General features: G+C 42.3%; 1 protein-coding gene across 1 annotated transcript in view; it reads left to right on the top strand.

Annotated features, from left to right (window-relative positions):
• qsox2 (quiescin Q6 sulfhydryl oxidase 2) overlaps positions 1-24,137 on the top strand; it is an 88,403-nt gene that overhangs the window by 21,047 nt on the left and 43,219 nt on the right. The window contains exons 2-3 of the mRNA XM_045708129.2: positions 23,312-23,412; positions 23,501-23,549. Of these exons, the coding sequence (XP_045564085.1) occupies positions 23,312-23,412; positions 23,501-23,549 (150 nt within the window). The remainder of the gene's footprint in view (positions 1-23,311; positions 23,413-23,500; positions 23,550-24,137) is intronic.

Below are 24,137 nucleotides of genomic sequence, written 5' to 3'. Positions count from 1 at the left end.
TACATAACAATTATTTTAAGAATTATAGATACAGAACTCCTTTATGCAATAGCTATGTCCGATTTTAAAATAGCTTTTCGGCGAAAGCACATTTTGCAATATTCTGAGTACATAGCTGAGCCACCACGGCTAGCTATTTTGACACCCACCAAGTTTGGGACAACCTAAACTCAGAATTACAATTACAAAAATTGGATTACCTTTGCTGTTCTTCATCAGAATGCACTCCCAGGACTTCTACTTCAACAACAAATGTTGTTTTGGTTCCAAATAATCCATAGTTATATTCAAATAGCTCCGTTTTGTTCATGCGTTTAGGTCACTATCCGAAGGGTGACGCGCGAGCGCACTGGAGCAGCAGCACGGCTAGGTGAACTGGGGACAGCAAGGAGTCATCAAGCCAGGTAGTCCTGCGGCATGGTCCTAGGGCTCAGGTAGAGAGAGGTAGAGAGAGAGACCCTAGCCCCCCGACGCATAAATACTGGAGGCTGAGACAGGAGGGGTCAGGAGACACTGTGGCCCCATCCGATGAAACCCCCTAACAGAGCCAAACAGGTAGGATATAACCCCACTCACTTTGCCAAAGCACAGCCTCCACACCACTGGTGGGATATCTCCAACCACCAACATACCATCCCGGGACAAGGCTGAGTATAGCCCACAAAGATCTCCGCCACGGCACAACCCAAGGGGGGGCGCCAACCCAGACAGGAAGACCATGTCAGTGACTCAACCCACTCAAGTGACGCACCCCTCCCAGGGACGGCATGGAAGAACACCAGTAAGCCAGTGACTCAGGGGTAGAGGCAGAGAATCCCAGTGGGAAGAGGGGAAACCGGCCAGGCAGAGACGGCAAGGGCGGTTTGTTGCTCCAGCCTTTCCGTTTACCTTCACACCCCTGGGCCAGACTACACTTAATCATAGGACCTACTGAAGAGATAAGTCTTCAGTAAAGACTTAAAGGTTGAGACTGAGTCTGCGTCTCTCACATGGGTAGGCAGACCATTCCATAAAAATGGAGCTCTATAGGAGAAAGCCCTGCCTCCAGATGTTTGTTTAAAAATTCTAGGGACAATTAGGAGGCCCGCGTCTTGTGACCGTAGCGTACGTGCAGGTATGTACGGCAAGACCAAATCGGAAAGATAGGTAGGAGCAAGCCCATGTAATGCTTTGTAGGTTAGCAGTAAAACCTTGAAATCAGCCCTTGCCTTAACAGGAAGCCAGTGTAGGGAGGCTAGCACTGGAGTAATATGATCAATTTACAGTTGATTTTTCAGAGGACAAACCATTCACAGAGACAAACTGATATCTTTCCGACAGATAAGATCTAAACCAGGCCAGAACTTGTCCATGTAGACCAATTTGGGTTTCCAATCTCTCCAAAAGAATGTGGTGATCGATGGTATGAAAAGCAGCACTACGATCTAGGAGCACGAGGACAGATGCAGAGCCTCGGTCTGACATCATTAACCTCTTACATCTAGACGTTCCGCTAGCGGAACACCTGCTCCAATATCCAATGATAGGCGTGGCGCGAATTACAAATTCCTCAAAAATACAAAAACTTCCATTTTTCAAACATATGACTATTTCACAGCATTTTAAAGACAAGACTCTCCTTTATCTAACCACACTGTCCGATTTCAAAAAGGCTTTAAAGCAAAACATTAGATTATGTCAGCAGAGTACCAAGCCAGAAATAATCAGACACCCATTTTTCAAGCTAGCATATAATGTCACAAAAACCCAGAAGACAGCTAAATGCAGCACTAACCTTTGATCTTCATCAGATGACACACCTAGGACATTATGTTATACAATACATGCATGTTTTGTTCAATCAAGTTCATATTTATATCAAAAAACAGCTTTTTACATTAGCATGTGACGTTCAGAACTAGCATACCCCCCGCAAACTTCCGGAGGAATTTGCTAATAATTTACTAAATTACTCACGATAAACGTTCACAAAAGCATAACAATTATTTTAAGAATTATAGATACAGAACTCCTCTATGCACTCTATGTCCGATTTTTTTTTAAATAGCTTTTTGGTGAAAGCACATTTTGCAATATTCTAAGTACATAGCCCAGCCATCACGGGCTAGCTATTTAGACACCCGGCAAGTTTAGCACTCACCAATATCAGATTTACTATTATAAAAGTTTGATTACCTTTTGTTGTCTTCGTCAGAATGCACTCCCAGGACTGCTACTTCAATAACAAATGTTGGTTTGGGCCAAAATAATCCATCGTTATATCCGAATAGCGGCGTTTTGTTCGTGCGTTCCAGACACTATCCGAAATGGTAAAGAAGGGTCGCGCGCATGGCGCAATTCGTGACAAAAAAATTCTAAATATTCCATTACCGTACTTCGAAGCATGTCAACCGCTGTTTAAAATCAATTTTTATGCCATTTTTCTCGTAGAAAAGTGATAGTATTCCGACCGGGAATCTCCTTTTCGGCAAACAGAGGAAAAAATCACAAAGACGGGGGCGGCCAGGTCACGCGCCTAAGCCCACAGTCCCTTGATCGGCCACTTGAGAAAGGCGATAATGTGTTTCAGCCTGGGGCTGGGATGACGACATTCAGGTTTTTCCCGGGCTCTGAGCGCCTATGGACGACGTAGGAAGTGTCACGTTAGAGCAGAGATCCTTAGTAAAAGATAGAGATGGCAAAGAAGTTCCAGAAATGGTCAGACAGGCCACTTCCTGTAAAGGAATCTCTCAGGTTTTGACCTGCCATTTGAGTTCTGTTATACTCACAGACACCATTCAAACAGTTTTAGAAACTTTAGGGTGTTTTCTATCCATATATAATAAGTATATGCATATTCTAGTTACTGGGTAGGATTAGTAACCAGATTAAATCGGGTATGTTTTTTATCCAGCCGTGAAAATACTGCCCCTTAGCCATAAGAGGTTAAAAGGTAATTTACCACCTTCACAAGTGCAGTCTCAGTGCTACATAGTTTGTCTTCAGGAAGGCAGTGAGTTGCTGCGCAACAGCTTTTTCACATTTTTTTGAGAGGGTGTAAGATTCGATATAGGCCGATAGTTTAAAAAAAATAATTTCTGGGTCAAGATTTGGCTTTTTCAAGAGAGGCTTTATTACTGCCACTTTTAGTGAGTTTGGTACACATCCGGTGGATAGAGAGCCGTTTATTATGTTCAACATAGGAGGGCCAAGCACAGGAAGCAGCTCTTTCAGTAGTTTAGTTGGGATAGGGTCCAGTATGCAGCTTGAAGGTTTAGAGGCCATGATTATTTTCATAATTGTGTCAAGAGATATGGTACTAAAACACTTTAGTGTCTCTCTTGATCCTAGGTCCTGGCAGAGTTGTACAGACTCAGGACAATGGAGCTTTGGAGGAATACGCAGATTTAAAGAGGAGTCCGTAATTTGCTTTCTAATGATCATTATCTTTTCCTCAAAGAAGTTCATGAATTCATTACTGCTGAAGTGAAAGCCATCCTCTCTTGGGGAATGCTGCTTTTTAGTTAGCTTTGCGACAGTATCAAAAATACATTTTGGATCGTTCTTATTTTCCTCAATTAAGTTGGAAAAATAGGATTATCGAGCAGCAGTGAGGGCTCTTCGATACTGCACGGTACTGTCTTTCCAAGCTAGTCGGAAGACTTCCAGTTTGGTGTGGCGGCATTTCCGTTCCAATTTTCTGGAAGCTTGCTTCAGAGCTCGTGTATTTTCTGTATACCAGGGAGCTAGTTTCTTATGACAAATGTTTTTAGGAGTGCAACTGCATCTAGGGTATTGCGCAAGGTTAAATTGAGTTCCTCGGTTAGGTGGTTAACTGATTTTTGTCCTCTGACGTCCTTGGGCAGGCAGAGGGAGTCTGGAAGGGCATCAAGGAATCTTTGGGTTGTCTGAGAATTTATACATAGCACGACTTTCAATGGTCCTTGGTTGGGGTCTGAGCAGATTATTTGTTGCAATTGCAAACATAATAAAATGGTGGTCCGATAGTCCAGGATTATGAGGAAAAACATTAACCTCTTGACGTTACCCTACGATAGGGGGCGCCACAGCGCATTTTGGAAAAAATTCGTGCCCATTTTCAATGGCCTACTAATCAGACTCAGAATCTAGGATATGCATATAATTAATACCTGTGGATAGAAAACACCCTAAAGTTTCTAAAACTGTTTGAATGGTGTCTGTGAGTATAACAGAACTCATATGGCAGTCAAAACCCCGAGACCAATTGAACCAGGAAGTGGAATTCTGAATTGTGGACTCAACTTCACGTCGTTGCCTATTATTCACACCGTGAGATATCGTTCATTGAGCACTTCCTATTGCTTCCACAAGATGTCGCCAGTCTTTACAAAGTGTTTTGAGCCTTCTACTGTCGAAACTCAGTGAATGAGACGCGTTGGAAATTGGTCACAGGGGGAGGGCCATCACCATTATGACGCCGGCGGCCCTGTCTACCCCCACCTTTGGAAACGTTTTCAAACGCAATGAAATCATCCCCCTCGAATCTTATTGGCTCTCTTGTTGAAACAGGCCCTGAAGATTTATGTTATACAACGTTTGACATGTTTGAACGAACCTAAATGGGGAAACAATGTTTTATTTCGAAACGGCTGTGGCGCGCACGGCAGAGTAGTTGGATACACCATTCAAACGCGCTAACAACAGCAAGCTAATGGAACATAAAGGATGGACTTTTTCGACCGAAAATACATCTGTTGTGGACCTGGGATTCCTGGAAGTGCTTTCTGATGAAGACAACTAAAGGTAAGGGATTATTGACAATATTATACAACATTAGATGTGATATGCGATTGTTCCAAGATGGCGCCGAGCTGTATTTACTGAGTATCGCATCCCCTTTTATCGCTAAGTGTGATTACCCAGTAAAGTTATTTTTAAATCTGGTATGACAGGTGCTTTCAAGAGATATTCATCTATAAATCTTAGAATGACAATATTACATTTTAAACATGTTTTCGAATAGTAATTCAGTAAATTGTAGCTCTGTTTCCCCGGATTGCATTTGACGGGAAAATAGTTAGTCAACGTCAGACGCCGATGTAAAATGCTGTTTTCATATATAAATATGAACTTTATTGAACAAAAGAATGCATGCATTGTGTAACATGATGTCCTAGGTGTGTCATCTGATGAAGTTTGTAAAAGGTTAGTGCTGCATTTAGCTGTTTTTTGGTTATTTGTGATGCATGTGGTTGGTCGGAAAATGGCTATGTTGCTGCTTTTACGATGGACTCCTCTAACATAATCTAATGATTTGCTTTTCCTGTAAAACCTTTTTGAAATCGGACGACGTGGGTCGATTCAGGAGAGGTGTATCTATAAAACGATATGAGACAGTCCTATATTTGAAAAAATATATATATTAAATTTCGTTATGCTAATGTCGCTAGGAGTTTTCCATGGATTTTCCCTGGATTTTGATCCCGCTGATGGGACGAGACACTGAAGAGTTAAGATCCACAACATTTATTCCATGGGACAGAACTAGATCCAGAGTATGACTGTGGCAGTGAGTAGGTCCAGAGACATGTTGGACAAAACCCACTGAGTCGATGATGGCTCCGAAAGCCTTTTGGAGTGGGTCTGTGGACTTTTCCATGTGAATATTAAAGTCACCAAAAATGTGAATATTATCTGCGATGACTACAAGGTCCGATGGGAATTCAGGGAACTCAGTGAGGAACGCTGCATATGGCCCAGGAGGCCTGTAAATAGTAGCTATAAAAAGTGATTGAGTAGGCTGCATAGATTTCATGACTAGAAGCTCAAAAGACAAATGTCTTTTTTTTTTTTGTCAATTGAAATTTGCTATCGTAAATGTTAGCAACACCTCCGCCTTTGCGGGATGCGCGGGGGATATGGTCACTGGTGTAACCAAGGGGCGAGGCCTCATTTAACACAGTAAATTCATCAGGCTTAAGCCATGTTTCAGTCAGGCCAATCACATCAAGATTATTATCAGTGATTAGTTAATTGACTATAACTGCCTTGGAAGTGAGGGATCTAACATTAAGTAGCCCTATTTTGAGATGTGAGTTATCACAATCTCTTTCAATAATGACAGGAATGGAGGAGGTCTTTATTCTAGTGAGATTGCTAAGGCGAACACCGCCATCTTTAATTTTGCCCAACCTAGTTCGAGGCACAGACACGGTCTCAATGGGGATAGCTGAGCTGACTACACTGACTGTGCTAGTGGCAGACTCCACTAAGCTGGCAGGCTGGCTAACAGCCTGCTGCCTGGCCAGCACCCTATTTCATTGTGGAGCTAGAGGAGTTAAAGCCCAGTCTATGTTCGTAGATAAGATGAGAGCACCCCTCCAGCTGGGATGGAGTCTATCACTCCTCAACAGGCCAGGCTTGGTCCTGTTTGTGGGTGAGTCCCAGAAAGAGGGCCAATTATCTACAGATTCTATCTTTTTGGAGGGGCAGAAAACAGTTTTCAACCAGCGATTGAGTTCTAAGACTCTGCTGTAGAGCTCATCACTCCCCCTAACTGGGAGGGGGCCAGAGACAATTCATCGATGCCGACACATCTTTCTAGCTGATTTACACGCTGAAGCTATGTTGCGCTTGGTGACCTCTGACTGTTTCATCCTAACATCGTTGGTGCCGACGTGGATAACAATATCTCTATACTCTCTACACTCGCCAGTTTTAGCTTTAGCCAGCACCGTCTTTAGATTAGCCTTAACGTCGGTAGCCCTGCCCCCTGGTAAACAGTGTATGATCGCTGGATGATTCGTTTTAAGTCTAATACTGCGGGTAATGACTAGGGTTTTCAATTTGTCAGAGCTAATGGTGAGAGGCTTTGGCGTCCCTGGGCTTCAGCATCCCACGTTGCCCAGGGAGGTTAAAGATGAACTTTTTGTGAATCCAACCACGGTGTCCGATTTCAAAAAGGCTTTACGGCGAAAGCATACCATGCGATTATTTGAGAACATCGCACAGCAGACAAATCATTACAAACAGTAAATAGCCAAGTAGAAGAGTTACACAAGTCAGAAATAGAGATAAGATGAATCACTTACCTTTGATCTTCATATGGTTGCACTCAGAAGACATTCATTTACTCAGTAAATGTTCATTTTGTTCGATAGTCTCACTTTATATCCAAAAACCTCTGTTTTGTTCGCGTTTTCTTCAGTAATCCACAGGCTCAAACGCAATCACAACAGGCAGACAAAAAATCTAAATTGTATCAGTAAAGTTCATAGAAACATGTCAAACGATGTTTATATTCAATCCGCAGGTTGTTTTTAGCCTAAATAATCGATAATATTTCAACCGGACAATAACGTCGTCAATATAAAAGGTAAACAAGAAAGGTGCGCTCTCGGGATTGCGCATGAAAAAGCTCTAACACTTTAGGGTCCAGTCATTCAGACTGCTCTTACTCCCTCATTTTTCAGAATACAAGCCTGAAACAATTTCTAATGACTGTTGACATCTAGTGGAAGACATAGGAACTGCAATTTGAGTCCTAAGTTAATGGATACTGTAATGGCATTGAATAGAGAACTACAACAAAACAAAAAAATCCTACTTCCTGGATGGATTTTTCTGAGGTTTTCGCCTGCCAAATCAGTTCTGTTATACATTATTTTAACAGTTTTGGAAACTTTAGTGTTTTCTATCCAAATCTACAAATTATATGCATATCCTAGCTTCTGGGCCTGAGTAGCAGGCAGTTTAATTTGGGCACGCTTTTCATCCAAAATTCTGAATGCTGCACCCTACCCTAGTGAAGTTAAAGGTTAATGTGCTACTGGTGATGTATTTAATGGGAAATTGATATACACTAACAATCAAATGCAAACAAACACAATGACGTTATGAAACAAGGAATGTGCACAAATTGGCGGGAGAGAGCGCATTCTTGGGAGATAAGTGCATTGTGCATCTGGATGCATGGTCATTCTGACATCTCTATTGGCCATGCAGCATTTACGGTGACATGGCCTCAGCAGAAGTCAGGGCATTTGTTTGCCTAGTTAAATAAAGGTTAAAAAATTAAACATTTTGCCTTTCTCGGAGCAGTGCAGAGCTGTTGTCAAGAAGTGAGATTGTGTTCATACAGGATGTACCGCCCCCGCCTACCATCAACCAATCATGTCAATGCGGAGCTATACAGAACCCTGCGGTACAGAGCTCAATTTTGCCTCTGCATGTCTCTGGAGGCTCTGCAATTGCGTCCCTCTAATATTAATAATATGCATGTCAATCTCTACTGGCTCAAAGCTTTCTGTTTGAACTACTGCCTCAAAGTGGAGGAGAGATTGACTTCATCAATACTTGTATTTCTGAGAGGTATTGACATGTTGAATACACTGAGCTGTCTGTTTGAACTACTGGCGCACAGCTCAGACACCCATGCATACCCCACAATACATGCCACAAGAGGTCTCTTCAGTCCCTAAGTCCAGAACAGACTATGGGAGGCGCACAGTACTACATAGATCCATGACTACATGGAACTCTATTCCAAATCAAGTAACTGATGTAAGCACTAAAATTATATTTAAAAAAACGATATAAATACATGGAACAGTGGGGACTGTGATGCAACACACAGGCACTTAAACACACACGATAACATACGCACTATACACATGTACACATGGATTTTGTACTGTAGATATGTGGTAGTGGTGTAGGGGCCTGAAGGGCACACAGCGTGTTGTGAAATCAGTGAATGTATTGTAATGTTTTTAAATGGTATAAACTGCCTTAATTTTGCTGGACCCCAGGAAGAGTAGCTGCTGCCTTGGCATGAAAATGTTCAAACGTTACCTAACCTAGCTAACGTTAGCTAGCTAGGTGGCTAGCTAGTACTGCTATGTATAACATTTAACATGGTTTGCTAGACACAATCAGAACAATGCATAGAATGATCTGCATAAAAAGGCACTCAAGCAAGGTCTATTGGCTAACTAACACCCTTTGGTCTTTTTTAACTAACGTTAGCTAGCTAGCAAGCTAACGTTAACTTCTTTGGGATAGGGGGCAGTATTTTCACAGCCGGATAAAAAACGTACCCGATTTAATCTGGTTACTACTCCTGCCCAGAAACTAGAATATGCATATAATTAGTAGATTTGGATAGAAAACATTCTAACGTTTCTAAAACTGTTTGAATGGTGTCTGAGTATAACAGAACTCATATGGCAGGCCAAAACCTGAGAAGATTCCATACAGGAAGTGCCCTTTCTGACAATTTGTTGTCCTTCTGTTGCAGCTCTATCGAAATTACAGCATCTGTGCTGTTACGTGACACTTTCTAAGGCTTCCATTGGCTCTCTAAAGCCGCCAGAAAGTGGAATGGGGTGTCTGCTCTCTCTGGGCAAAGTATAGGAGCAGAGTTTGTAAGTGGTCAGACTGGAGATTTTTTTTCTTTCTCTCTTTGAATGAATACAACGTTGCCCGGTTGGAATATTATTGCTTTTTTTACGAGAAAAATAGCATAAAAATTGATTTTAACCCCTCTGGGCTAGGCGGGACGAAATCGTCCCACCTACGCAACAGCCAGGGTTATCCCGTGGCGCAATTTTCAAATACCTTAGAAATGCTATTACTTCAATTTCTCAAACATATGACTATTTTACACCATTTTAAAGACAAGACTCTCGTTAATCTAACCACACTGTCCGATTTCAAAAAGGCTTTACAGCGAAAGCAAAACATTAGATTATGTCAGCAGAGTACCCAGCCAGAAATAATCACACCCATTTTTCAAGCTAGCATATAATGTCACAAAAAACAAAACCACAGCTAAATGCAGCACTAACCTTTGATCTTCATCAGATGACAACCCTAGGACATTATGTTATACAATGCATGCATGTTTTGTTCAATCAAGTTCATATTTATATCAAATACCAGCTTTTTTACATTAGCATGTGACGTTCAGAACTAGCATACCCCCCGCAAACCTCCGGTGAATTTACTAAATTACTCACGATAAACGTTCACAAAAAACATAACAATTATTTAAAGAATTATAGATACAGAACTCCTCTATGCACTCGATATGTCCGGTGAAAGCACATTTTCGGTGAAAGCACATTTTGCAATATTCTCAGTAGATAGCCCAGCCACCACGGCTAGCCATTTACATTACATTACATTTAAGTCATTTAGCAGACAAATTGGTGCATTCACCTTATGATATCCAGTGGAACAACCACTTTACAACAGTGCATCTAAATCTTTTAAGGGGGGGTTAGAAGGATTACTTTATCCTATCCTAGGTATTCCTTAAAGAGGTGGGGTTTCAGGTGTCTCCGGAAGGTGGTGATTGACTCCGCTGTCCTGGCGTCGTGAGGGAGCTTGTTCCACCATTGGGGTGCCAGAGCAGCGAACAGTTTTGACTGGGCTGAGCGGGAACTGTGCTTCCTCAGAGGTAGGGGGGCCAGCAGGCCAGAGGTGGATGAACGCAGTGCCCTTGTTTGGGTGTAGGGCCTGATCAGAGCCTGAAGGTATGGAGGTGCCGTTCCCATCACAGCTCCGTAGGCAATCACCATGGTCTTGTAGCGGATGCGAGCTTCAACTGGAAGCCAGTGGAGAGAGCGGAGGAGCGGGGTGACGTGAGAGAACTTGGGAAGGTTGAACACCAGACGGGCTGCGGCGTTTAGACACCCACCAAGTTTAGCCCTGACCAAACTCCGATTTACTATTACAAAAGTTTGATTACCTTTGATGTTCTTCGTCAGAATGCACTCACAGGACTGCTACTTCAATAACAAATGTTGGTTTGGTCCAAAATAATCCATCGTTATATCCAAATAGCGGCGTTTTGTTCGTGCGTTCAAGACACTATCCGAAGTGTAAATAAGGGTCACGAGCATGGCGCATTTCTTAACAAAAACATTCTAAATATTCCATTACCGTACTTCGAAGCATGTCAACCGCTGTTTAAAATCCATTTTTATGCCATTTTTCTCGTTAAAAAAAGCGATAATATTACGACCGGAAATCTGCGTCGACGCGGGCACGCGCCTGAGTCTCACAGTACTGTAACCAGCCACTACCCAAACGTGCTACTTTTTTTCAGCCAGAGCCTGCAAAGCCACGATTCAGCTTTTTGCCGCCTTCTGAGAGCCCATGGGAGCCGTAGGAATTGTCACGTAACAGCAGAGATCCTTTGTAATGGATAGAGATAATCAAGAAGGGGAAGAAATTGTCAGACAGGCCACTTCCTGCATGGAATCTTCTCAGGTTTTGGCCTGCCATATGAGTTCTGTTATACTCACAGACACCATTCAAACAGTTTTAGAAACTTTAGGGTGTTTTCTATCCAAAGCCAATAATTATATGCATATTCTAGTTACTGGGCAGGAGTAGTAACCAGATTAAATCGGGTACGTTTTTATCCAGCCCTGTCAATACTGCCCCCTAGCCCTAACAGGTTAAACAGCGTTTGACATGCTTCTAAGTACGGTAATGGAATATTTTGAATTTGTTTGTCACGAAATGCGCTTGCGCGTTACTCTTCGGATAGTGACCTGAACGCACGAACAAAACGGAGGTATTTGGATATAACTATGGATTATTTGGAACCAAAACAACATTTGTTGTAGAAGTCCTGGGAGTGCATTCTGACGAAGAACAGCAAAGGTAATCCAATTTTTCTAATAGTAATTCTGAGTTTACTGAGCCCCGATGTTGGCGGGTCTGAATAGCTAGCCTTGATGGCCGAGCTACGTACTCAGAATATTGCAAAATGTGCTTTCGCCGAAATGCTATTTTAAAATCGGACATAGCGATTGCATAAAGGAGTTCTGTATCTATAATTCTTAAAATAATAATTATTTTGTCAACGTTTATCATGAGTAATTTAGTAAATTCACCGGAAGATTTGGTGGGAATACATTTTCTGAACATCACGCGCCAATGTAAAATGCTGTTTTTGGACATAAATATGAACTATATCGAACAAAACATACATGTATTGTGTAACATAATGTCCTGGGAGTGTCATCTGATGAAGATCGTCAAAGGTTAGTGCTTCATTTAGCTGTGTTTTGGGTTTTATTGACACATGTCCTTGCTTGGAAAATGACTGTGATTATTTTTGTCTATGTACTCTCCTAACATAATCTGTTTTTCTTTCGCTGTAAAGCCTTTTTGAAGTTGGACAATGTGGTTACATCAAGGAGAAGTGCATCTTTAAAATGGTGTAAAATAGTTGTATGTTTGAGAAAGTTGAATTATGACATTTTGTTTTGAATTTGCCGCCCTGATATTTCACTGGCTGTGTCCCGCAGCCCTTAGAAGTTAAACAAATCAAAATATATACTGCTCATAAAAATAAAGGGAACACTTAAACAACACAATGTAACTCCAAGTCAAACACACTTCTGTGAAATCAAACTGTCCACTTAGGAAGCAACACTGATTGACAATACATTTCACATGCTGTTGTGCAAATGGAATAGACAACAGGTGGAAATTATAGGCAATAAGTAAGACACCCCCAATAAAGGAGTGGTTCTGCAGGTGGAGACCACAGACCACTTCTCAGTTCCTATGCTTCCTGGCTGATGTTTTGGTCACTTTTGGATGCTGGCGGTGCTTTCACTCTAGTGGTAGCATGAGACGGAGTCTACAACCCACACAAGTGGCTCAGGTAGTGCAGCTCATCCAGGATGGCACATCAATGCGAGCTGTGGCAAGAAGGTTTGCTGTGTCTGTCAGCGTAGTGTCCAGAGCATGGAGGCGCTACCAGGAGACAGGCCAGTACATCAGGAGACGTGGAGGAGGTCGTAGGAGGGCAACAACCCAGCAGCAGGACCGCTACCTCCGCCTTTGTGCAAGGAGGAGCAGGAGGAGCACTGCTAGAGCCCTGCAAAATGACCTCCAGCAGGCCACAAATGTACATGTGTCTGCTCAAACGGTCAGAAACAGACTCCATGAGGGTGGTATGAGGGCCCGACATCCACAGGTGGGGGTTGTGCTTACAGCCCAACACCGTGCAGGACGTTTGGCATTTGCCAGAGAACACCAAGATTGGCAAATTCACCACTGGCGCCCTGCGCTCGTCACAGATGAAAGCAGGTTCACACTGAGCACATGTGACAGACGTGACAGAGTCTGGAGACGCCGTGGAGAACGTTCTGCTGCCTGCAACATCCTCTAGCATGACCGGTTTGGCGGTGGGTCAGTCATGGTGTGGGGTGGCATTTCTTTGGGGGGCCGCACAGCCCTCCATGTGCTCGCCAGAGGTAGCCTGACTGCCATTAGGTACCGAGATGAGATCCTCAGACCCCTTGTGAGACCATATGCTGGTGCGGTTGGCCCTGGGTTCCTCCTAATGCAAAACAATGCTAGACCTCATGTGGCTGGAGTGTGTCAGCAGTTCCTGCAAGAGGAAGGCATTGATGCTATGGACTGGCCCGCCCGTTCCCCAGACCTGAATCCAATTGAGCACATCTGGGACATCATGTCTCGCTCCATCCACCAACGCCACGTTGCACCACAGACTGTCCAGGAGTTGGCGGATGCTTTAGTCCAGGTCTGGGAGGAGATCCCTCAGGAGACCATCCGCCACCTCATCAGGAGCATGCCCAGGCGTTGTAGGGAGGTCATACAGGCACGTGGAGGCCACACACACTGAGCCTCATTTTGACTTGTTTTAAGGACATTACATCAAAGTTGGATCAGCCTGTAGTGTGGTTTTCCACTTTAATTTTGAGTGTGACTCCAAATCCAGACCTCCATGGGTTGATAATTTGGATTTCCATTGATTCTTTTTTTGTGACTTTGTCAGCACATTCAACTACGTAAAGAAAAAAGTATTTAATAAATATAATTTCTTTCATTCAGATCTAGGATGTGTTGTTTAAGTGTTCCCTTTATTTTTTTGAGCAGTGTATTTTATATTTGAGATTCTTCAAAGTAGTCACCCTTTGCCTTGATGATAGCTTTGCATACTCTTAGCATTCTCTCAACCAGCTTAACCTCCCTGGGCGAGGTACCTAGTCAACAGCCAGTGGAATCTTGTGGCGCGAAATACAAATACCTCAAAAATGCTAGAACTTCAATTTCTCAAACATATGACTATTTTATACCATTTTAAAGACAAGACTCTCGTTAATCTAACCACATTGTCCGATTTCAAAAAGGCTTTACAGTGATAGCAAAACATTAGATTATGTCAGGAGAGTACCCTGCCAAAAATAATCACACTGCCATTTTCAAAGCAAGCATATATGTCAAAAAACCAAAACCACAGCTAAATGCAGCACTAACCTTTGATCTTCATCAGATGACACTCCTAGGACATTATGTTATACAATACATGCATGTTTTGTTCAATCAAGTTCATATTTATATCAAAAACCAGCTCTTTACATTAGCATGTTTTGTTCAGAACTAGCATACCCACCGCAAACTTCCGGTGAATTTACTAAATTACTCACGTTAAACGTTTACAAAAAACATAATTATTTTAAGAATTATAGATACAGAACTCCTTTATGCAATCGCGGTGTCAGATTTTAAAATAGCTTTTCGGCGAAAGCACATTTTGCAATATTCTGAGTACATAGCCTGGCCATCACGGCTAGCTATTTTGACACACACCAAGTTTGGCCCTCACCAAACTCAGAATTACTATTAGAAAAATTGGATTACCTTTGCTGTTCTTCGTCAGAATGCACTCCCAGGACTTCTACTTCAACAACAAATGTTGTTTTGGTTCCAAATAATCCATAGTTATTTCCAAATACCTCCGTTTTGTTCGTGCGTTCAGGTCACTATCCGAAGGGTGACGCGCGAGCGCATTTCGTGACAAAAAAAATCAAAATATTCCATTACCGTACTTCGAAGCATGTCAAACGCTGTTTAAAATCAATTTTTATGCTATTTTTCTCATAAAATAGCGATAATATTCCAACTGGGCGACGTTGTATTCATTCAAAGGCTGAAAGAAAAAAATTTAGAATTCTCGTGAACGCGCATCTCCAGTGTCACTGTCCCCAGGTTGACCACTCACAAATTCTCCTGCTGTTTTTTGCCCAGAGACAGCAGACACCCCATTACACTTTCTGGCGCCTTCTGAGAGCCAATTGAAGCCTTAGAAAATGTCACGTTACAGCAGAGATGCAACTGAAGGACAACAAATAATCAGACAGGACACTTCCTGTATGGACTTTTCTCAGGTTTTGGCCTGCCATATGAGTTCTGTTATACTCACAGACACCATTCAAACAGTTTTAGAAACGTTAGAATGTTTTCTATCCAAATCTACTAATTATATGCATATTCTCGTTTCTGGGCAAGAGTAGTAACCAGTTTAAATCGGGTACGTTTTTTTATCCGGCCGTGCAAATACTGCCCCATAGCCCCAACAGGTTAATGAGGTAGTTCCTGGAATGCATTTTAATTAACAGGTGTGCCTTCTTAAAAAGTTATTTGTGGAATTTCTTTCCTTCTTAATGCGTTTGAGCCAATCAGTTGTGTTGTGACAGTCCATGATTACTTTAACACATGGTCAGTCAATTCATGAAAATGTCAAGAACTTTAAAAGTTTCTTCAAGTGCAGTCGCAAAAACCGTCAAGCGCTTTGCCGAAACTGGCTCTCATGAGGACCGCCACAGGAAAGGAAGACCCAGAGTTATCTCTGCTGCAGAGGATAACTTCATTTGAGTTAAATGCGTCTCAGATTGCAGCCCGAATAAATATTTCAGAGTTCAAGTAACAGACACATCTCAACATCAACTGTTCAGACCAGGCCTTCATGGTCCAATTTCTGCAACAGGACACCAATAAGAGCAAGAGACTTGGAAACACAAGCAATGGACATTAGACTGGTGGAAATCTGTCCTTTGGTCTGAGTCCAAATTTTGAGGTTTTTGGTTCCATCCTCTTTGTCTTTGTGATGCAGAGTAGGTGAAAGGATGATATCCGCATATGTGGTTCCCACCGTGAAGCATGGAGGAGGATGTGTTATGGTGTGGGTGTGCTTTGCTGGTGACACTGATTTATTTAGAATTCAAGGCACACTTAACCAGCATGGCTACCACAGCATTCTGCAGCGATACGCAATCCCATCTTTTTTTGCGCTTAGTCTCACTATCATTTGTTTTTCAGGACAATGACGGTGACCCAAAACACACCTCTAGGCTGTGTAAGGGCTATTTGACCAAGGAGAGTAATGGAGTGCTGTATCAGATGACCTGACCTCCACAATCACCCAACCTCAACCCAATTGAGATGGTTTGGGATGAGTTGGACCGCAGAATGAAGGAAAAGCAGCGAACAGGTGCTCAGCATATGTGGGAACTCCTTCAAGACTGTTGGAAAAGCATTCCTCATGAAGCTAGTTGAGAGAATGCATTGCACACTCTTGGCAATCATCAAAGCAAAGGGTGGCTACTTTGAAGAATCTCAAATATAAAATATATTTTGATTTGTTTAACACTTTGGTTATTACATGATTCCATATGTTTAATTGTTTTGATGTCTTCTCCTATTATTATTTTACAATATAGTAAATATAAAGAAACACCCTGGAATGGGTAGGTGTGTCCAAATGTTGGACTGGTACTGTATTTACAAACAATTTTATATGGGGTATTGGAAATGATGCAGACAATTACATTAATGGAAGCGCCACTCTATCTGCAATATTAAAGCTGATCTATTGCCTAGACATAAAAAAATATATAAAAAAATCACTAACACCAACTCTAACAACTCCAACAAAAATAGAAATCTGTATTAAAGTAGTGGCAGACCCTTGGCTGTGACCCCACTCTGCAATTTGGGATCTGCAAAAAAAAAAACACTTTCAAATCACACATGCATATTAATATACATGTGTGAAATAGGACAGTATAAGTATCCACCTATTTATTTATTTTAAATGTAACCTGTTAATAGCTCCGAATAGAGATAAAGAATGCCAACCTGTGGGCACTGCATAACCCCAATGCATTAAAAACTACACCATGTCCAGGCCAGTAGAAATTCTGTTCGGGCCTGGTTGTGCCAGTGAGAAAAAAAAGTTAGCGTTGGACCCTGTCATAGCCTACAAATAGGACCCAGAGTTTTTTACCTGACGAGGCCATGAGATCAGGAAAAACTCCAGGCCAGAAAAGACACGTACGAATTTAGCCACACCACTTTTGAACCTGTGGTGACGCCTTTCCTTTAAATACTATAATTAACAAATGTCCTGAGCATAGCGTAACTGTCTTACCCTATCATAACCCAAAATATAAGGTTGTATTAGTCCATTGTTTACAACAGGAACATAAACGATGCATTAGGGCTGACCCCATTTAGTCGACTGGTCGATTGTTTGGACGACCGAGATTCTTTTTAGTCGAGCAGTGGCAAATAGATTTTGTTTCTTCCCGTTGGCACACAAGGCACCTGTCTTTGCGCCTGTCTCAGTGGAATAATCCATTGAGACCGCAGGGATGCCACGGTCTAAGAAACGTGTGGCTCAGCAGTACAAGGCACGGCTCTCTCCAGATTGTGCGCTCTCCCGCTAATATTCATTGTTTCATAACTTCATTGTGTGTGCATGGTTTGCTGTGTCTATCAATTCCCAATTTACTCATGTCACCAGCAGTAGCCTACATTTTACTGTTAATTCCCATAATTTCTAATCTGCGATGTTTATTTGGTTACTGTAAATTCTGTTAACGCATTCAAAATATTATTTGTTATTATTATTAGTCTTTTACAATCATTGTCGGCGTGGACACATTGTTTGAAGAAATCACAACCTATGCTACACTTGTGAGAAACAAGTTTTTTATTTCATTCCATTTGAGTTTTGTCAATTTATTCATCAACTTTAGTTTGAAATGCTCCTGTCATTTTTGAGTAAGGACACACACCTGATTACAAGTATAGAAGTAGGACTAATCTACCTGGCCTGCGCACAAATGTAGGCTTATAAATGTCCCCATTTGGGGATGTCTGATTTTAGAATTTCTGATTGTCTTAACTCACCACCGCTAAGGAGATGTGGAGCTTCTCAGTAATATTTTATTCACCTCAAACACCAAGTAAATGAAGTATGTTTTTAGAATCAAAAGTATTTGAAAAGTGGATAACCACTCGGCAGGAAAGGAAGGGGAAATGTAAACATCATAAAATACCGTATTACTTCTTATCCCTTGCACAAATAGCCTACAGCTGTGTCTGTCCAAAGCTTACTGGTGTGGATAACTCTTGAGGGCCCAGAATATTTTATACAATGTTGCAAGTTTGCTAGTGAGTTTCGGGCTGACCCAGTTGACAGTTGATACAATGTCTCAAGTTTGTTGCAGACAGGCCATGCATAGTCAATGTGATTTATTTTTATCAGGATATTTTCTACCTGCAGGCTGCATTGTTATTTGTTGGCTTTATGTAGGCTATTTTTACATAGTTGGCAATAAAAGTTACTTTCGATTTATATAATTTTCATTGAGATAAAATCATTGTCTGTGTTTAGAGATAGAAAGACTATTAAATAAATCTGTTACATGAAAATTTGCATGTGAAAATCACAACTGGCACGCAGATCGGTAGAAATGGTAAGATAAATTGGCGCTCCAAATGGAAGAGGTTGCCGACTGCTGGTGTAGCCTATTACCGTTAACTTCGGGAGCATAATGGCAGATTATGCGAAGGCCAGCAGCAGGAGGAGGAGGGTCGGGAACAGTTATATTTATATTTATATATATATTTTTTTTATCTTCTGGTTAGGCTATCGCTCCTGCTTGAATCCTTTGTGTGTCTTATTTAATACAACAGTGTGATTTTAAAACATCAGACAGGTTCAGTACATACAGTGCATTCGGAAAGTATTCACATCCCTTCACTTTTTCCAAATTTTGTTACGTTACAGCCTTGTTCTAAATTTGATTAAATAGTTTTTTTCCCTCATCAATCTACACCCAATACCCCATAATGACAAAGCAAAAACAGGTTTTTAGAAATAAAAATGCGAATGTATCACATGTACGTAAGTATTCAGACCCTTTACTCAGCACTTTGTTGATTACAGCATCAAGTCTTCTTGATTATGACGCTACAAGCTTGGCCCTCCTGTATTTGGGGAGTTTCTCCCCCATTCTTCTCTGCAGATCCTCTCAAGCTCTGTAAGGTTGGATGGGGAACGTCGCGGTACAGATATTTTAAGGTGTTTCCAGAGATGTTCGATCGTGTTCAAGTCCGGGCATTGGCTGGACTTGTCCCGAAGCCACTCCTGCGTTGTCTTGGCTGTGTGCTTAGAGTCTATGTCCTGAAGGTGAACCTTCGCCCCAGTCTGGGCGTTCTGGAGAAGGTTTTCATCAAGGATCTCTCTGTACTTTGCTCCGTTCATCTTTCCCTCGATCCTGACTAGTCCCTGCTGCTGAGAAACATCCCCATCTGCTGCTGAAAATCATCCCCACAGCAAGATACTGCCACCACTACTTCATCTGGTTTCCTCCAGATGTGACACTTGGCATTCAGGCCAGTGTTCAATCTTCGTTTCATCACACCAGATAATCTTGTTTCTCCTGATCTGGTAGTCTTTTGGAAAACTCCAAGCAGGCTGTCATGTGCCTTTTTTACTGAGCAGTGGCTTCCCTCTGGCCACTCTACCATAAAGGCCTGATTGGTGGAGTGCTGCAGAGATGTTTGTCCTTCTGGAAGTTTATCACATCTCCACAGAGGAATTCTGGAGCTCTGTCAGAGTCACCATCGGGTTCTTGGTCACCTCCCTAACCAAGGCCCTTCTCCCCCTGATTGCTCAGTTTGGCCGGGCGGCCAGCTCTAGGAAGAGTCTTGGTGGTGCCAATACCATTCCATTTAAGAATAATGAAGGCGACTGTGTTCTTGGGGACCTTCAATGCTGCAGACACTTTCTGGTACCCTTCCCCAGATCGGTGCCTCAACACAATCCTGTCTCTTGAGCTCTACAGACAGTTCCTTCGACCTCATGGCTTGGCTTTTGCTCAGACATGCACTGTCATTTGTGGGACCTTATATAGACAGGTGTGTGCGTTTCCAAATCATGTCCAATCAATTGAATTTACCACAGGTGGACTCCAAGTTGTAGAACAGGGGTGGGCAAACCGAAATTCAACGGAGTGCCGCATTTTTTAAATCAATTTGCTGGGGCCTCCCGGGTCGCGCAATGGTCTAAGGTACTGCATTGCAGTGCTTGAGGCGTCACTACAGACCCAGGTTCGATCCCAGCCTGTGTCACAGCTGGCTGTGACTGGGAGACGCATGAGGTGGCGCACAATTGGCTCAGCGATGTCCGGGTAAGGAAATGTTTTGGCAGGCCGAGATTTCCTTGACCCATCGTGCTCCAGCGACTCCTGTGGTGGGCCGGGTGCATGCACGCTGACACGGTTGCCAGGTGTACTGTGTTTCCTCCGACACATTGGTGCAGCTGGCTTCCGCATTAAGCAGGCATCGTGTCAAGAAGCAGTGTGGCTTGGCTGGGTTGTGTTTTTGGGGACGCACGGCTCTCGACCTTCGTCTCTACCAAGTCCATACGGGAGTTGAGGCGATGGGACAAGACTCTAACTACCAATTTGGATACCACAAAATTGGGGAGAAAAAAGCGATACTTTTTTTTTTGTCTCGCGGGCCAGATTTGAGTGCCTGGCGGACTTGATACGGCCCACGGGCCGTACTTTGCCCCCCTTGTTGTAGAAACATCTCAAGGATGGTCAATGGAAACAGGATGCACCTGAGCTCAATTTTGAGTCTCACAGCAAAGGGTCTGATACTTATGTAAATAAGGTTTTTATTGTTGTCAATACATATGCAAAAAAAATCTACAGACCTGTTTTCGCTTTGTCATTATGGGGTATTGTGTGTAGATTGGAGTTGCTCATTGGATGTTGGAAATAGTGGGGTGCCTGGCTGGCTACTTTTGTTCTATACAGCCCCAAAATCCTTATTTATTGGCGTTAAGACTGACCTGTGAACGTTTGTTTTCTGTATCAGAATGTACAGTCGTGGCCAAAGGTTTTGAGAATGACACACATATTAATTTTCACATAGTCTGTTGCCTCAGTTTGTATGATGGCAATTTGCATATACTCCAGAATGTTTTGAAGAGTATATGCAATTAATTGCAAAGTCCTTCTTTGCCATGCAAATGAACTGAATCCCCCAAAAAACATTTCCACTGCATTTCAGCCCTGCCACAAAAGGACCAGCTGACATGTCAGTGATTCTCTCGTTAACACAGGTGTGAGTGTTGACGAGGACAAGGCTGGAGATCACTCTGTCATGCTGATTGAGTTTGAATAACAGACTAGAAGCTTCAAAAGGAGGGTGGTGCTTGGAATAATTGTCCTTCCTCTGTCAACCATGGTTACCTACAAGGAAACACGTGCCGTCATCATTGCTTTGCACAAAAAGGGCTTCACAGGCAAGGATATTGCTGCCAGTAAGATTGCACCTAAATCAACCATTTATCGGATTATCAAGAACTTCAAGGAGAGCGGTTCAATTGTTGTGAAGAAGGCTTCAGGGTGCCCAAGAAGGTCCAGTAAGCGCCAGGACCGTCTCCTAAAGTTGATTCAGCTGCGGGATCGGGGCATCACCAGTACAGAGCTTGCTCAGGAATGGTAGCAGGCAGGTGTGAGTGCATCTGCACGTACAGTGAGGCGAAGACTTCTGGAGGATGGCCTGGTGTCAAGAAGGGCAGCAAAGAAGCAGGAAAAACATCAGGGACAGACTGATATTCTGCAAAAGGTACAGGGATTGGACTGCTGAGGACTGGGGTAAAGTCATTTTCTCTGAATCCCCTTTCCGATTGTTTGGGGCATCCGGAAAAAAGCTTGTCCGGAGAAGACAAGGTGGGCGCTACCATCAGTCCTGTGTCATGCCAACAGTAAAGCATCCTGAGACATTTCATGTGTGGGATTGCTTCTCAGCCAAGGGAGTGGGCTCACTCACAATTTTGCCTAAGAACACCGCCATGAATAAAGAGCAACTTCTCCCAACCATCCAGGAACAGTTTGGTGATGAACAATGCCTTTTCCATCATGATGGAGCACCTTGCCATAAGGCAAAGATATAACTAAGTGGCTCGGGGAACAAAACATTGATATTTTGGGTCCATGGCCAGGAAACTGCCTTAATCCCATTGAGAACTTGTGGTCAATCTTCAAGAGGCACGTGGACAAACAAAAACCCACAACTTCTGACAAACTCCAAGCATTGATTATGCAAGAATGGGCTGCCATCAGTCAGGATGTGGCCCAGAAGTTAATTGACAGCATGCCAGGGCGGATTGCAGAGGTCTTGAAAAAGAAGGGTCAACACTACAAATATTGACTCTTTGCATCAACTTCATGTAATTGTCAATAAACGCCTTTGACACTTATGAAATGCTTGTAATTATACTTCAGTACTCCATAGTAACATCTGACAAAAATATCTATTCACTGAAGCAGCAAACTTTGTGGAAATTAATATTTGTGTTATTCTCAACTTTTGACCACGACTGTACTTTTTGCCTTTTAGTTTCACTATATTCATTAAAGGCTTAATTAGGATTTGTACCACTGCCTTAAGGCATCTGCATGCTTCCCAGACAACAGTTCGGAAGAAGTTGTGCATATATTTGTATATTTTGTGACGTTTTTGTTAATTCTTTACTTTGGTGAGTTTTTCTGGCTGTTCGGGCAAACGTTTTTTTTTTTTTTTGTTCCAGAGGCAAACCGAATTCTACGCCCCTTCGTCGGTGATTGGTCAACTGTAAGGATTCTTCAATAAAGTCTTTGTTTTCTTTCAATGAGAGACGACTCATTTTCATGCACATTTTTCATCGACAAATGCTGCACCAAACAGATTTTGCATCTTAGATGTAAAATTGCACAACTCTGCAAAAACGTAAAAAATGACATTTCTTGAGTTTCTTTAGATTATTATTATTTTTTTTTTTTTCTGCATTCATTGATTGTATGTTGTTTTACTCCATGTGTAACTCTGTGTTTTTGTATGTTGTCGAACTGCTTTGCTTTATCTTGGCCAGGTCGCAATTGTAAATGAGAACTTGTTCTCAACTTGCCTACCTGGTTAAATAAAGGTGAAATAAATAAATAAAAAAAATTAATTCTGACTTTTTTCAGGAAGTGTATACTGGCCATGTCATCTCAAAATGGACAAACAGTACTATTGCCGCTTTCTTCTCGTTTTTCAAATGAAGGTCTTTTAAGGGAGTATGTGTGCACACTCGTTAGGCTAAGCCACAGCCGAACTGAAGCATGCTGATGCCTTTACTTTGCCTTTGTCCCTGTAACAACAATTGACATCCATTTTCTCTCTCTCACAGACTGGGAGCATGCCATACGGATTGGCGTCCTGGACTGTGCTCAAGAGAATAACTTTGACATCTGCAAGGAGTTTGGAATTCACTTCTACCCCACCTTCAGAGTATGTGCCAGCCAAGATTTGAATTATGTAGGCTCCTAATACGCCACTATTGTTTTACAGTTCTGCCGCTTGTTCTTTTCTCCCTCAGTACTTTAAAGCACGTGGCCCCACATTTGATGTTGGAAAAACATACAGAGGTAAGATTCTGGTACTTGTAGGTGCATTTGGGGATTGTTTTTGGAACAAAATAAGTAGTTTGCATTTGGATGAACTTAAATGTTCACAATATTGTTTGTCTGACAAGGCTATGCAGTTTGTCAATGTTGTTCCATACTGCCAAATGTAGACAGACCCGTACCACCGCTGCATTCTAGAATAATATGTCCATCTCAAGACAGTTGTTTTCATATTTGACATTCTTCCAAGTTGTTTCTATAAAGACCTACTGTTAGGGCTGGGATTTATGCCCTAGGAGTTACCCTCTGCAGGTACCAGGCTGGTCAGGCTTACCTTCCGGGACTTACAATAAAGCTGTGACCGGTCGGAATACAACGGGACTACTGAATAAGTTCAGGCTTCCTAGGTCCGTATACTATAAATCTTCCCAAGATTTATGAATGAGTGGTAATAGGTGTAGGATCTGTGCCAACCTTGTTTTTGGTACTGGCTCTTGTTTCACTGATTCGGAATCTCTAGTTCGACTGTAAATTGCGGTGAACCCTGCTTGTAGCGCCAACTGTTAGGTTCTAAATAAACAGAGTAAAAAACTCACGGACGCTTAGTAA

This window comes from Salmo salar, chromosome 26 (genome assembly GCF_965601325.2).
Source record: "Salmo salar chromosome 26, fSalSal1, whole genome shotgun sequence".
NCBI lineage: Eukaryota > Metazoa > Chordata > Actinopteri > Salmoniformes > Salmonidae > Salmo > Salmo salar.
The sequence above is the reverse complement of the archived record's forward strand: the minus strand, read 5'-3'. Positions and strand labels throughout refer to the sequence as shown.